We start from the raw sequence: 13,106 nt of genomic DNA, 5'->3' as shown, positions 1-13,106 counted from the left end.
GGGGGGGGGGGGGGCTCTTGGTGGGTCCTTTCTGAAGACTGACAGCGGCAAGTCTTGCAGTTCTGTGTAGAACAGGGGACCTTAAACGTTTTTTCTTTACCATAACACTGAGAGTTCCTAAGAACACAGGTTATAAAATGCTGACCTGACCCCTTCAGAAACTGTAAAAAGGAATCCTGAAACTTTGGCAGTTAATAGATTGCGTGGGCTTTCTTTGCCTGAGCCCTGCGCTCTGTCCTGGGGTAGCTCACTCCCTTTCTCCTCAGTGGTGCCGTTGCCAGCTGAGCCACCCAGCATCTTCCCTGTAACTGATGGTCTGCATCTCATAGTTTAGCACTGGAACTTAGGCAGGACCTGGGGATTCAGCAGCAAACCTGTACCCTGCCCTGGCCCAGCGGGTCGTTACAGCCCATGGTCACCATGCTTATGGTGGTGAGGGTTCAGATGGAGGCTCCAGGGTACTACAACAGCCTGCAGCCAGGCAGCTGGCCTACTCTGCAGCCAAGGGAGGCCCACACTGAGAAAGCAGAGATGGGCTAAGAAATGAAGGGTGCGTAGGAGGTAAGGGAGGAGCTCGGCAGGCAGTGCTGGGTGCAGCCTGCAGCCCCAAACAGACTGAGCCCCGCTGTTCTGTCATGTGACTCTCCAGGCGTCAGTGGTAGCTTTTCAGTGGGAGGAGCTGTGGATCGGTGCCTTTTCCATGTTCCACACAATACTGGATACACAATAGTGTTCAGACTTGCTTTTTTTATTGGTTTGAATTAAATAATTAGGTAGTTGAGCTTATGGCTGGCTCATCTTAGAGAAGTTTCATTCAATTTGAACTTCTGGAAACTTCTTTGTAAGGTGTGTTACTCATAAATAAGTTAACCGAAAGGAAACAGCTTAGCATTTAACAAGATGCTACATGATTGAGTGTCCTTCCCCTCTGTGTAGTTCAAATACTGACATTTTTTGTTCTGAAAAGAGTGGACTGCCATGAAACCTGGCAGGAAGAGCAAGCACTCTGTTCCGTTGCCTACCAGGAGCGTGGGCCAGCGCTGACGGAAACTGTGGAGGCAGGGCTAGCCGTCAAAACCAAGGGGCCTGGGAGGTTTTTATTCATGTCACAAAAGAAATCATATTTATTTGGGATTATATTAAGTAAACAAATTGGTGCTAATGAGGTCTGTTAGTCTCAACTTGTGAAATGTTCAAATTGTATAATTTTTGCAAAGTACCTATTGATTACTTTTAAGTCTGTGTTTATAATCTTTATCTAATTTCCAATAATATGTTTCCACTGAGCCCATTTAAAATTAACTTGCTTTTTAATGTCTGTCCTTTATGCATTAAATGTAATTTACTAAAATTTTTAATATTTCATCTTTGATAGGTTTAAATATACCTTCTACCATTTGATTTTTATTAATTTGCAAAGCCACCTTTTAACAAATCTTTTTTTTTTGGCCGTGTACATAGAGTGCTTTATCCTCCACAGAGTGATGCTTGCTAACGTGGGTTGGGATTGGGCTGATGTCTCATATGTACAGAGCTGAATAAAGTGGGTCTCTGAGAAGCCTGATGTGCCTTGATATGGAAAGGGAGATGGGGAAGATGGAAATGGACATGACAACCAGGGATGTGTTCAGTCTCCTGTGCTGGTTCTGGCCTGGAATGTAGGAAGATAAGGCGTCTCTCACTGTGGTCACTTCAGGCAGGGGATGCCTGCCAGGCTTGGAGGGCTTTTTGTACCACATCTTCCCACTGGGCATCCGATATCTCCCGAGCGCAGGCAGGCTTACTCCAGCCATCGTCCTTTTCACCAGCTCTGCATGTTCTGGGTACATGGGAACACAGCTGTGGTTGTTCAACGCTGTAGGTCCTTCCTCATCTTCATCTTCACTCTCTAATGGGGGTCTGGCAAATGAAGGCCCAGGGCCTGGATTCGATCCTGGATGCCAGCAACTTCATCTCCATCCCCGACTGGTGCCAGCTCCACCTCCTCTTGTTCAGGATCTTGGTTTAGGAGCTGGTAGGAGTAGCTAGCTGGGCCCGACCCTGTTTCCTCCTGTTCTTCCTCAGGCTCCTCACGGCTCCAATCCCCAGTGCCTTCTGAAGGGCCCTGATGTGGCCCCAGTTCCTCAGTCTGATTGGGGAAGATACACTCAGGGCCCATGCTGTCTCCCTCTAGAACTACTCTTGCCATCCTGGCAGGGTCCACTCAAATCCTGTGGCCTTCACTCAACAAATCTTTTTTTTTTTTTTTAAATGTAAAGAGTTTGGTGAGATTTTCATAAATTTGAATTTAATAGAGTCTGTATTGGCAATTGTTTTGTTTTTTGTTTTTTTGTTTTTGACAATTGTTTCATTACACAGTATAATTGCTAGCCTTTGAAAATGTTGTAACACTTGGTCCTGAAGTGGCTTACTATTTTTAACTTTAGTCTTGTGTTTAATTTTGATTATGCACACTATATGTTCATTGTAGAATTATTAGACAAAGATAATGAGCAAAAAGAAAATGGATATTAACTCTTAGTATTTTGGTATGTATCTTTTCAGACTTTTTTCTTTATGCATACATAATACATGTGTGTATTTTAAATTAATATCATACTGTTGTATGTTTTTTGTACTTGCTTTTTTCACTCAATATATTGTAAAAATTTTCCATAAACTATAGATGTATTTCTAGACCCCCCATGTTAGTGAGTGGATAATATTCCATAGTGTTAGTATGTCGTAAGTTATTTATACATCCTGCTGCTGGGCTTAGGTTATTGCTTACTTATTGTTATAAACAGCAATGTTATGAACATTTTTCTAGCTCAGATGTTGTGAATGTCCTTAATTATTTCAACATACCTTCCCTAAAGAAAAATTGCTTGGTAACAGGTTTTGTGGATTTTTCGAGTTTTTGCAAAGTGCGAGGCTGGTAGAGGCAAGGTTGACTTGTGATCTGTTTGGGCCCGTGGCCGTCGCGGTGGCTTGCTGAAGCTGCAGGCTGGAGCCCCTTGTTCCACGTGTGCCTCCAGCCCCTGCAGTCTGCCCACCTGGGGGATCATGCTGCCCTCCAGATTGTCCCCACCATCCCTGACTAAATTCATTGTTTTGGGTTCTCCTTTTCTGAGTTAACGATTTAGGCTTGATGTGACCTTCTGAAGTGTAGTTCTTTTTTACTTAAAATTTATGGTGATCTAGAAACAGTCCAAGTTGCGGGGTCTAATAAGAGAGAGGCCATATCGTGACTCTGTGTATCTGATTGATTTCTGGAAACAGTTACTGTTTCAGTGGTTGGCATTTGTGTTAGTTTCCATTTCATTCACCCCTGTAGGTATATAGGAGAATGTGTGTCTGGTTGGGAATAAATGCTGATAATTATATCAACATTGAGAATGCCAGAAGGATAAACTAACAAGCTCATAGGTCCCAGGAAGTTTCTATGGTGGAAAAGTACACGTTAGTCCTCCGGGGACCTTTGGAGTGAGTGGCTCTGGTCCCTTTGTCTTTAAGGGAAGAAAGTATGCAGTGGGTGGATTGAACAGAATGAAAGCCAGACACCAAGTTGTGAGTTTTGTTATTGGTTCTGGTTGTTCACGTGGTAGAACGTGTATAGTGGACACTGCTTCAGTGTTTTGTCCACTGGTTTATATTCCATGAATTTAGCCATCCCTCCAAAGGATATGCTGGGCGTGGAGAAAAGGAACTTAGAGTCAGTTTGTTTTGCTACTTTTTGGTAATTCAAATAAAGTATTTACTAAGGAGAACTGGTAAGCTCATAGAATCAATGTTTTAAACTTATTCCTGAGTTCAGATTCATTCATTATCTTTCTAAATTAATTACTATTACCAAGGCTAAAGAAATTTACCATTTCCAGCCTGTCAGATAAATACATTATCCTGTCCAAATCTGTTGGGAACTTTGTGTAATTTTGTGTGTTTGACCTTTTTACGTCATGAGTGCAGCCTCTTTGTAATTGAGCTGTTCAGCCCTATATGTTAAGCCATGCTCTAAGCCTTGATTTGTTACTTGTTTATTAAGGCTCCCTTTGAAGAGCTCATAGGCTAGTGGGAGGGATAGAGGCACAGAGAAGGAGGGTGTTTTCCTGTGAGGCCTGCAGCCTAGCAGCAGTGTGGACAGAGCAGCTGGGGCAGTGGTCGGGAGAGGTTCATTCATGAGGATGCCATGCCTGGGTGGAAGGAATGTGCTCATGAAGAGAGGAGAGCGGGAGGTCAGCAGGCTTGAGCCGGGTAGGAGAGGAAGTAAAGTGAGACATCATGGTCCTCGTATGCTGTGCTGAGAAATCTACATGGATCCTGTCGATCCCAAGGAAGCAGAATGGATTTTGAAGGAGGCAGGAAACTGAGTGAGGTGTGATCCTGTTATTTTACAGATCAGGCTCATGTAAATTCCTTTCTCTCTTTCCAGTTGATTTTATAGCAAACTCTCCTTTAAATTTCTGTAGAACTTACTGCTCATGTTCATGATCAGTTCATGATGAAGCCTTTTCCTAACCTGGTTTCTAACCACCTGCCTCATTTTCACTGTTTAAAGAAGAAAGAAGCCAGATGTGATGGCTCATGCCTGTAATCCCAGCACTTTGGGAGGCCGAGGCAGGAAGATTGTTTAAGCCCAGGAGTTTGAGACCAGCCTGGGCAACATAGCAAGACCTCATCTTTGCAAAAAAAAAAAAAAAAATACAAAAATTAATCGGGCATGGTGGTGCATGCCAGCTACTGGGGAGGATCACTTGAGCCTGGGAGGTGGGGGTTGCAGTGAGCCAAGATTGTGCCACTGCACTCCAGCTTGGGCCACAGACAAGACTCTGACTCAGAAAAAAGGAGGGAAGAAGAAGGAAGGAAATGGATGCTCAGGACAGTAGCAGCTGCGGAACAGTGGCACTGTGCATGGAGAGTCTTTCCCAGATAGTCTGTTCATGTCTTTGCAGGTGTGTGGTGCTCTCCGACCCCTTGAAGGACTCTTCTCGAACTCAGGAATCCTGGAATGCCTTCCTGACCAAACTCAGGACACTGCTTCTTATGTCTTTTACCAAAAACCTAGGCAAATTTGAGGATGACATGAGAACCTTGAGGGAGAAGAGGACTGAGCCAGGCTGGAGCTTTTGTGAATATTTCATGGTTCAGGTACTTGACTAATTGCAGAACTAGGCAGTTCCTTTCTCTCCCTCCCTCCCTCCCTTGCTCCCTCCCTCCTCTCTCCTTTCTTTCTAAGTGAGTCACCCTTTGTGGTAATCTCATTGGCACAGTTTTTAAAAACAAAAACCTGGAATATCTTTAGAACCAGAAAGTCAGGAAGTGTATGGAAGCAGATGGGGCATCAAAAGGTCACAGGCACTGCCCGAGGAGCCTCCGGTGGCCAAAGCTGGAGCAGCGTGAGCGACAGAGTAAATAAGGGTAGAGTTGCTAATATCCATGAATCTGTATTGATAGTCGTCAGTTAAATAAATAAATGGAGGAGAAGGGTCAACTCTTCCCTACAGAAGAATTCCACTTAAACACAGAAGGAAAGAAAAACAGAAAATCACTTTTAGGCCAACACCCCAGCCAGAACTGTTGGAGGCAGGATTACTGATGGATGCCCAGAGTGGTGGGCAAAGGCCTGAGAAGAGGTGGGCTTGCACAGTCTCACGGTGGCCCCTGAGATGTCTGTCAGCTTGAGGAGCAGTAGCCACTCTGCAGTGAGGAAACCAGGTACATACCACCTGAATGAACCGATAAGGCCAATCCCACCTGTGAGGACTTGTGTCCGTCTCATGAAATCCTTGGTAAGATGCGCTGAGAAAGACTTAGCATCTTTTCTCTGTAAAAAATGATAATCTCACGACAGTCATGGAACATGTCGAATGAACCTAAGTGGAGGGAGATTAGACAACCTAGCACTCTCCAAGGGTGCCACAGTGGTCAAAGACAGATGGAGAAACTGACAGACTACAGGGGGCTGAAGGAAGCAACAACTCTGGGCTGGGCGGGGGTCGGGGGTAGGGTCTTGGAGCAGAAACAGCTACGTCAGTGGAAAAACCACTGAAACTCCAATGAGGGCTGTTTAGTTAATAGTATTATACTTAGGTTAATTTTTTGGTTTTGACAATTATACCATGGTCATATAAGATGGCAGTGTTTAGGAAGCTGAGTAAGGGCTATGTGGAAACTAGATTTTTTTTTTTTTTTTTTTTTTTTTAAGTGATTCACTTGCCTCAGCCTTCTAAAGTACTGGGATTATAGGTGTGAGCTGCTGTGGTGGCCCAAACTACCTTTTTTTCTCTAGATTTTTTTTTTTTTTTTTTTTTTGCAACATTTTTGTGGTCTGAGATTGGTTGAGAATTTAAAATGAGTAAGGAAGGAAATTCTGACACATGCTACGGCATGGATGGACCTAGAGGTCGTGATGCTGAGTGAAATACGTCAGGCATGTACGGACAGATACTGTGATTCTGCTTATGTGAGGTTCCGCAAGTGCTCAGATTCAGAGACAGAAGAGGAGCGGGGGTGCCAGGGGCTGGCAGAGGGAGAATGGGAGTGAATGTTTAATGGGACAGAGCCTCTGTTTGGGAAGATGAGAAAGTTTTGGATATTGGCTGCGCACCAGTGTGAGTGCACTTAATGCCACTGAGCTGTACTCTTAGAGTCTTGCCCTGTCACCAAGGCTGGAGTGCAGTGGTGCGATCTCGGCTCACTGCAACCTGTTCACCTGCTGGTTTAAGCGATTCTTCTGCCTCAGCTTTCTGAGTAGCTGGGATTACAGGTGCCCGCCACCACGCCCAGCTAATTTTTATATTTTAATAGAGACAGGGTTTCACCGTGATGGCTAGGCTGGTCTCAAACTCCTGGCCTCAAGTGATCTGCCCACCTTGACCTCCCAAAGTGCTGGAATTACAATCGTGAGCCACTGTGCCCGGCCTGAGCTATACTCTTAAAAATGGTTAAGATGGTCAGTTTTAATGTTACATACATTTTATCACAATTTAAAAGAAAAAGATTAGTTTGAGTACTCAGTCTTGAAAATACTTCACAAAGAAAAGGAAGTTCAATGTAACTTAGCAGTTTCTCTTGTAAAACACAGCCCACTCGTGTTTTCAGGGGAAACAAGATACAAAGGAAGGAAAGGAGAGCTCTCAGTTCTTACCTAGTGAGTGGGACCTGGGCCCTTAGGAGTCCAGGAATAATGTCCACAAGTACATGGGGTAGAACTGGATTCCAAAGACCTGACCATATCAGGGGAGGCTTATGTGGGTGCACATCCTCCTGGGCTTTACTTCTTAATGCTCAGTAACAGAGATCAGAAAGCAATCGCCTGTCACTGTCTCTCTTCATTTTCTCATTCTACAAAGGTTACTGTGCATGGACGGGTGCCAGGCCCTCCTCTCAATGCCGGGACCCATCAGTGCACGTTTCTTATGAGGTTGTGTGACAGTGGAGGAGACACAGGAAACGAAGTGATGCAGATGCTAGGGCGAGAGTGCCGCAGGCAGAGATGGTGTGGGACTTAGCCAAAGCGGAGATGGTGTGGGCGCTGGGCTGCGGGCAGGAGGAGGAGAGGCCCCACTGGGCTGGGACTTAGCCAGAATGGGGATGGTGTGGGCGCTGGGCTGAGGGCAGGAGGAGGAGAGGCCTCACTGGGCCGGGACTTAGTCAGAGCTGCAGGAGGCTGCAGAGCAAGCCTGTGGATGTTTAGAGGAAGAGGAGGAGTTCCAGGCCCTGGGATGGGGTAGCACACAGGCCCCCAGGCAGCTGCCTGCCACGCACACGCACATGTGAGCAGCAATGAAGAGGCCTTGGTGGTGGAGCTGAGTGAGGCCAGAGGGGTGCTGTTGGAAAAGGGTGGGGTGGGAGACATAGATTTTGCAGGGCCTGGGGATGCCTTGAAAGGATTTAGGATTCTCTTTTGCATGTGATGAGCAGCCGCTGACTGAAATGGGGAAGACTGGGCGGAGCACTTGGGAAAGGGTTGGGTTTCCATGTGTAAGCCTGAGCTGTCTGTTAGGGGTCCACACAAGCGTACTGTGCATGCCACTGGAGCCAGAGTCGGGTCTGAGCTGTAGTACTAAACGTGGTGGTTATGATGTGTAGATGGCACACAGAGCCATCTCCACATCACTCGGGGGCTCGGTCACTGACAGGGAATAGTGAGTGCTGATAGGAAGGTCCAAGGGCTGAGCCCTGGGGCCTCCAGCAGAGAGCCTGGGAAACAAGAGGAGCCAGCCGCCTGACCAGAGGGAGCTGGAGTGAGGGGTGAGGGGAGCAGGGGGCCGCGTCCTGACACCGGGAAGCATCCCAAGGACAAGGGGTTGACCAGTATGCCCGGTGCTGCCAATAGGTCGGGGTTACTAAGAAATTACCTTGGCCTTTTTCAGCTTCTCCTGCATGCGTGAATGTTGACATGTATGGTCATCACTTATTCATAGTGCTGCACGCCTTTCTCTGTTGTAATCTTTAATGTCTATTGTGTCTTTCATAAGTTGATTTACGTTTTTGCTTTTTTAAAAAATGCATCTTGGGTGAACAGGAGGAGCTTGCCTTTGTTTTCGAGATGCTGCAGCAGTTTGAGGACGCCCTGGTGCAGTACGACGAGCTGGACGCCCTCTTCTCTCAGTATGTGGTCAACTTTGGGGCCGGGGGTGAGTAGCGGCGCTTCAGTACCTCGTCCTTCTCTTAGTGTGCCCTTCTCCACTTTCGGATGGTCTCGAAGTGGCCGTTTATTTACCTAATGAGTGCACATCTTTTGCTGTTGTTTTTATACACATCATATCGGATATGTTCTCATGATTCCTAGAGGAAATGAAATGAGAATTAAGAATAGTCGTTTTCAGTTTTAGAAGAATCTTAAGTAACAAAAGCAATTAGAAAAAGCTGTTTTCCAGGTCTGAAATGCCCTTTCTACAACTCAGTGGCCTGCTGGTGATGCTTCCAATTCTGTCCCTTGTTAGAATCAGAGGGGACAGACGTCCCTTTCCCTTCTGTCCAGGGGTGTCTTTGGAATGCTCAAGTGCTCATTGCTGTAAGCTTATATAATACGCTTGGGTGTTCATCTTTCTTTTACATTTTAAAATAAACCTTAAGTTCCTTTAAAATTAAAGAACTGGCACAGTGAAACCATGCACAAAGAGAAACACTGGTTACTGTCCTCAGTGTTTTTCACTGGTACTTACTTTGATGAAAGTGATACCATGTTATGTAGATGTTTCTCTGTCGCTCCTTTTTCTTGCTCATAGCCCATCGAGGGCATCTCTCCAGGTTAACAGGGAAGGTTTGGAGTTGTATTTGTTACAGTTGGGATTCCTGGCTCAATTCTGTTCCCTGGTGTTGGACATTGGGTTCTTTTCTGCTTCTCGTTACCACAAGCAGTGCTATAGTGGGCATCTTTGCCAGTGTCCTTTTGGAGAACCCTTGTCACCATGTGTAAAGGAAGGAGTAATTTCGAGGAGCCTCGGGGTCAGCTGGAGGACCTGGAGGGTGATTAAGTGTGGGAATGGTCAGCGTTAGCTGTGGGCACTGTCCTCACTCTGGAAATAATCAGCAGTGCCGATGGGTACTGGCTCCTAGTGCTTATGAAGTTCAGATCTGGATATCTCACTCTCCTGAGATGCCAAAAGAGACATATAACCAATGAAAGTGTCTGCTAAGTAAAAAACAATAGAAGAGGTAAAACACTATTGCTTATATGTTACATATCCAATTTATTTATTTATCTGTTTAGAGACTGAGTCTTGCTCTGTCACCCAGGCTGGAGTGCAGTGATGTGATCTCAGCTCACTGCAACCTCCGCCTCCTGGGTCCAAGGGATTCTTCTGCCTCAGCCTCTCCAGTAGCTGGGATTACTGGTGTGTGCCACCACACCCAGATAATATTTGTATTTTTACTAGAGACGGGGTTTTACCATGTTGGTCAGGCTGGTCTTGATCTCCTAGACTTCATAATCTGCCCATCTCAGCCTCCCAAAGTGCTGGGATTACAGGCGTAAGCCACCGCACCCGGCCTGTTTATTTATTATTTATTTTTGAGACAGTGTTTCACTCTGTCCCCCAGGCTAGAGAGCAGTGGTGCGATCTCGGCCCAGTGCAACCTCTGCTTCCCAGGTTCAAGTGATTTTCGTGCCTCAGCCTCCTGAGTAGCTGGAATTATAGGTGCGTACCACCATGCCTGGCTAACTTTTATATTTTTAGTGGAGACGGGGTTTCACCATGTTGACCACGCTGGTCTCGAGCTCCTGGCCTCAAGTGATCCTCCCGCCTTGGCCTCCTAAAGTGCTTAGATTAGAGAGATGAGCCACCGTGCCCAGTCTATACATACATATTTTTAACATATCTTACTTTTTTTTTTTTTTGAAAATACATTCGGTCCGGGTGCAGTGGCTCACATCTGTAATTCCAGCACTTTGGGAGGCCAAGGTGGGTGGACCATGAGGTCAGGAGCTCAAGACCATCCTGGCTAACATGGTGAAACCCCATCTCTACTAAAAATACAAAAAATTAGTCAGGCGTGGTCGTGTATGCCTGTAATCCCAGATACTCCAGAGACTGAGGCAGGAGAATCATTTGAACCCAGGAGGCGGAGGTTGCAGTGAGCCAAGGTCACACCACTGCACTCCAGCCTGTGTGACCCAGCAAGACTTGATCTCAAAACAAACAAAAAAATAAGAAAAAAATATTTATTTTGCAAAAGAAGTTTGAATTTAATAAAGAAATGGTAATAACTGGTACATACATTAATTCAAAATATTTTCACTAAGCACCAAATAGAATAGTCCCCAGTCTTTTCATGGAGAACCCCTTTGAAAGAATGCCCAGAACTTAATCAGTTTATTTAGGTTTTTAATCAAGAAATCTAAAACTGCCAATCAGAGTTTCTAATTACTATGAGATGAGCAGGTTAACAACCTTGAGGCCATATCATACGAGCTTGCAAAAGTTGTGTTTAACCTGTACATTCTAACTGAGGGCATTTGGTGGCCTCGGGCAGGCTGGTAATCACAGGTCCATGTGCCTGTGATGCCATATACACACACAACATCGAGTTCTAAGTGTCATTTCTTAGATAAAGACCGTATGGTCCCTGGCAGCAGAATAGGTGCTTGGAGTTCCAGGGACCAGGCACCTGAGTGTGGAGGTCAGTGCATGTGGGAAGGGCCTTCAAGGCTGAAATAGCTTACATATTTCTGATATTTCACCTAATGTATTTGGTTTTTTTCTGTCACTTTTTAAATCTGGGGCAATTTAAGATCCAAAAGTAAGCCTGGACCAAGTTTTGCCGCTGAGTAAGATGGTTCATTTTTGTTCTTTCATTCAACAAATACTTAAGGACCACTGTGTGCCAGGCACTGTTCTAAATACAGGGAGGTATAAAACAAAATGCCTGCCTTTATGGCACTTACATGAGGGGGAACTGGCACAGAAAAGTAAATCTGTCACTTGCCGTCCATAGTAGTAAGTTGGAGCTGTAGAAAGAGGCTCAGGAGAGGGATGGGACGGTACGTTCCCTTGGAGCTTAGGGCACTGGGGTGGCCTCTCTGTGGGGGCGGCACTGGCACAGAGACCTGACGGAAACGTGGCAGTTCTCCATGAGAATCCTGGTGGGAGGGGAGCCTAGCAAAGGGAACTGCCGGCGCTGGGACGGCGGGCACACCACATTACCATGTCGCACTGCCACACTGCACTGCTGTGTGCGCCAGCAGCTCTGAGGAGGAGCTCACGTCAGTCAAGGGAGCATTACCCGGCATTGGCACGTCAGGTATTTAACCATGTCAGGATGCCGTGTAGGAACGAGCTGGTTTTGACACCTCTCTGTTGGAGTGAGAAAAACACATGAAAACGTTTTTTCAATAATGATTGATGGACTTGTTGTTCTACATTGTTATGCTTATTTTGAGATGATATTTGAGTCTTAGGAGTGTAAGGAAACCTCTGGGAGCCCTGCTGACATTTTTGACAAGCAGTCATCCTTTTTCCCTTCTGCGTGCTGCTGCCAAGTCCTCCCTGTCCCTTCGTCTAGGAGCTTGACTCAGGGAGGTGATGTGGTTGAGTTAGGGAAATAAGGAAGGCATATGTAGTCTAAGGAAGACCGAGAACAGCAGGATGGTCAGAGCAGGCTGCACTCCAGCCCACAGGTGAAGATGATGAAGCTCAGGCACACTGCAGCCCAAGACTAGAGCCCTCCCTGGGCCTGAGACGGCCTGAGCCTTCTTAACCGTGCAGCCTGTCGGTCTCTGAGTGGCTTCCCGACCTGTTCAGCTCCCACCCATGACTTTCTGGGCATGGTAGGGCGCTGGGCCTTGTTGCCTGGGTCATATTTCGCTCAGCTTGGATGTCAGCACTGGGAGCCACATGGGTGCACATCCCTATCCCTAGACCAAGAGTGGGGTGGGCAGTGGTCATAGAACTGGTTATGAAGCTGCCTGTTTGCCCACCATCCTCAGCCTGAGCAGGAAGCTCAGGAAGGTGAAGTATCCATAGTCAGCACCTTTCATGATGTGTGTTTGTTTAGATGGTGCCAACTGGCTGACTTTTTTCTGCCAGCCAGTGAAGAGCTGGAACGGATTGATCCTCCGAAAGCCCATAGATATGGAGAAGCGGGAATCGATCCAGAGGCGAGAAGCCACCCTGTTAGATCTGCGCAGTTACCTGTTCTCTCGCCAGTGCACCCTGCTGCTCTTCCTGCAGAGGCCGTGGGAGGTGGCCCAGCGCGCCCTAGAGCTGCTGCACAACTGTGTGCAGGAACTGAAGCTCTTAGAAGTGAGTTGGCTCTTTTCCCCATTAACCCATTGCCTGATTGTGCCAGCATAGGCATTGAACTGTTTGCACTCAAGAAAGAGTTTTCTTGTCTGCATGTCTGTAATTGATTATTTGCTCAGTTACCTTTTACATTGATTAATTGCTCAAAAATAGAACTCTGCTCTCAACATGGTGAAGTTTGTGCTGGTCCAGAGCAAGCCTCTTAGATGAGCTTCTCAGTGAGGCTCCCTGGCTGGCTGTGGCCTGCACTGCTGCATGAGCAGTCTCCACGGGGAAGAGTCGTTCACCTGAGGGACACGCAGAGCTCGGTTTTGCATGAAGACGTTTTATTTTATTTCCTGTAGACATTTATTTTATTTGTCTTTTCAGGTAAATAGT

General features: G+C 46.3%; 1 protein-coding gene and 1 pseudogene across 1 annotated transcript in view; one reads left to right on the top strand and one right to left on the bottom strand.

Annotated features, from left to right (window-relative positions):
* Window positions 1-13,106, top strand: part of TRAPPC10 (trafficking protein particle complex 10) — a 92,876-nt gene that overhangs the window by 36,311 nt on the left and 43,459 nt on the right. The window contains exons 5-7 of the mRNA XM_037741990.1: window positions 4,813-5,127; window positions 8,507-8,618; window positions 12,481-12,728. Coding sequence (XP_037597918.1) covers window positions 4,813-5,127; window positions 8,507-8,618; window positions 12,481-12,728 — 675 coding nt within the window. The remainder of the gene's footprint in view (window positions 1-4,812; window positions 5,128-8,506; window positions 8,619-12,480; window positions 12,729-13,106) is intronic.
* LOC108311289 lies at window positions 1,357-2,404 on the bottom strand (annotated as a pseudogene).

Source organism: Cebus imitator, unplaced genomic scaffold (assembly GCF_001604975.1).
Source record: "Cebus imitator isolate Cc_AM_T3 unplaced genomic scaffold, Cebus_imitator-1.0 Scaffold112, whole genome shotgun sequence".
In the NCBI taxonomy this organism is placed as follows: Eukaryota; Metazoa; Chordata; class Mammalia; order Primates; family Cebidae; genus Cebus; species Cebus imitator.
The sequence above is the reverse complement of the archived record's forward strand: the minus strand, read 5'-3'. Positions and strand labels throughout refer to the sequence as shown.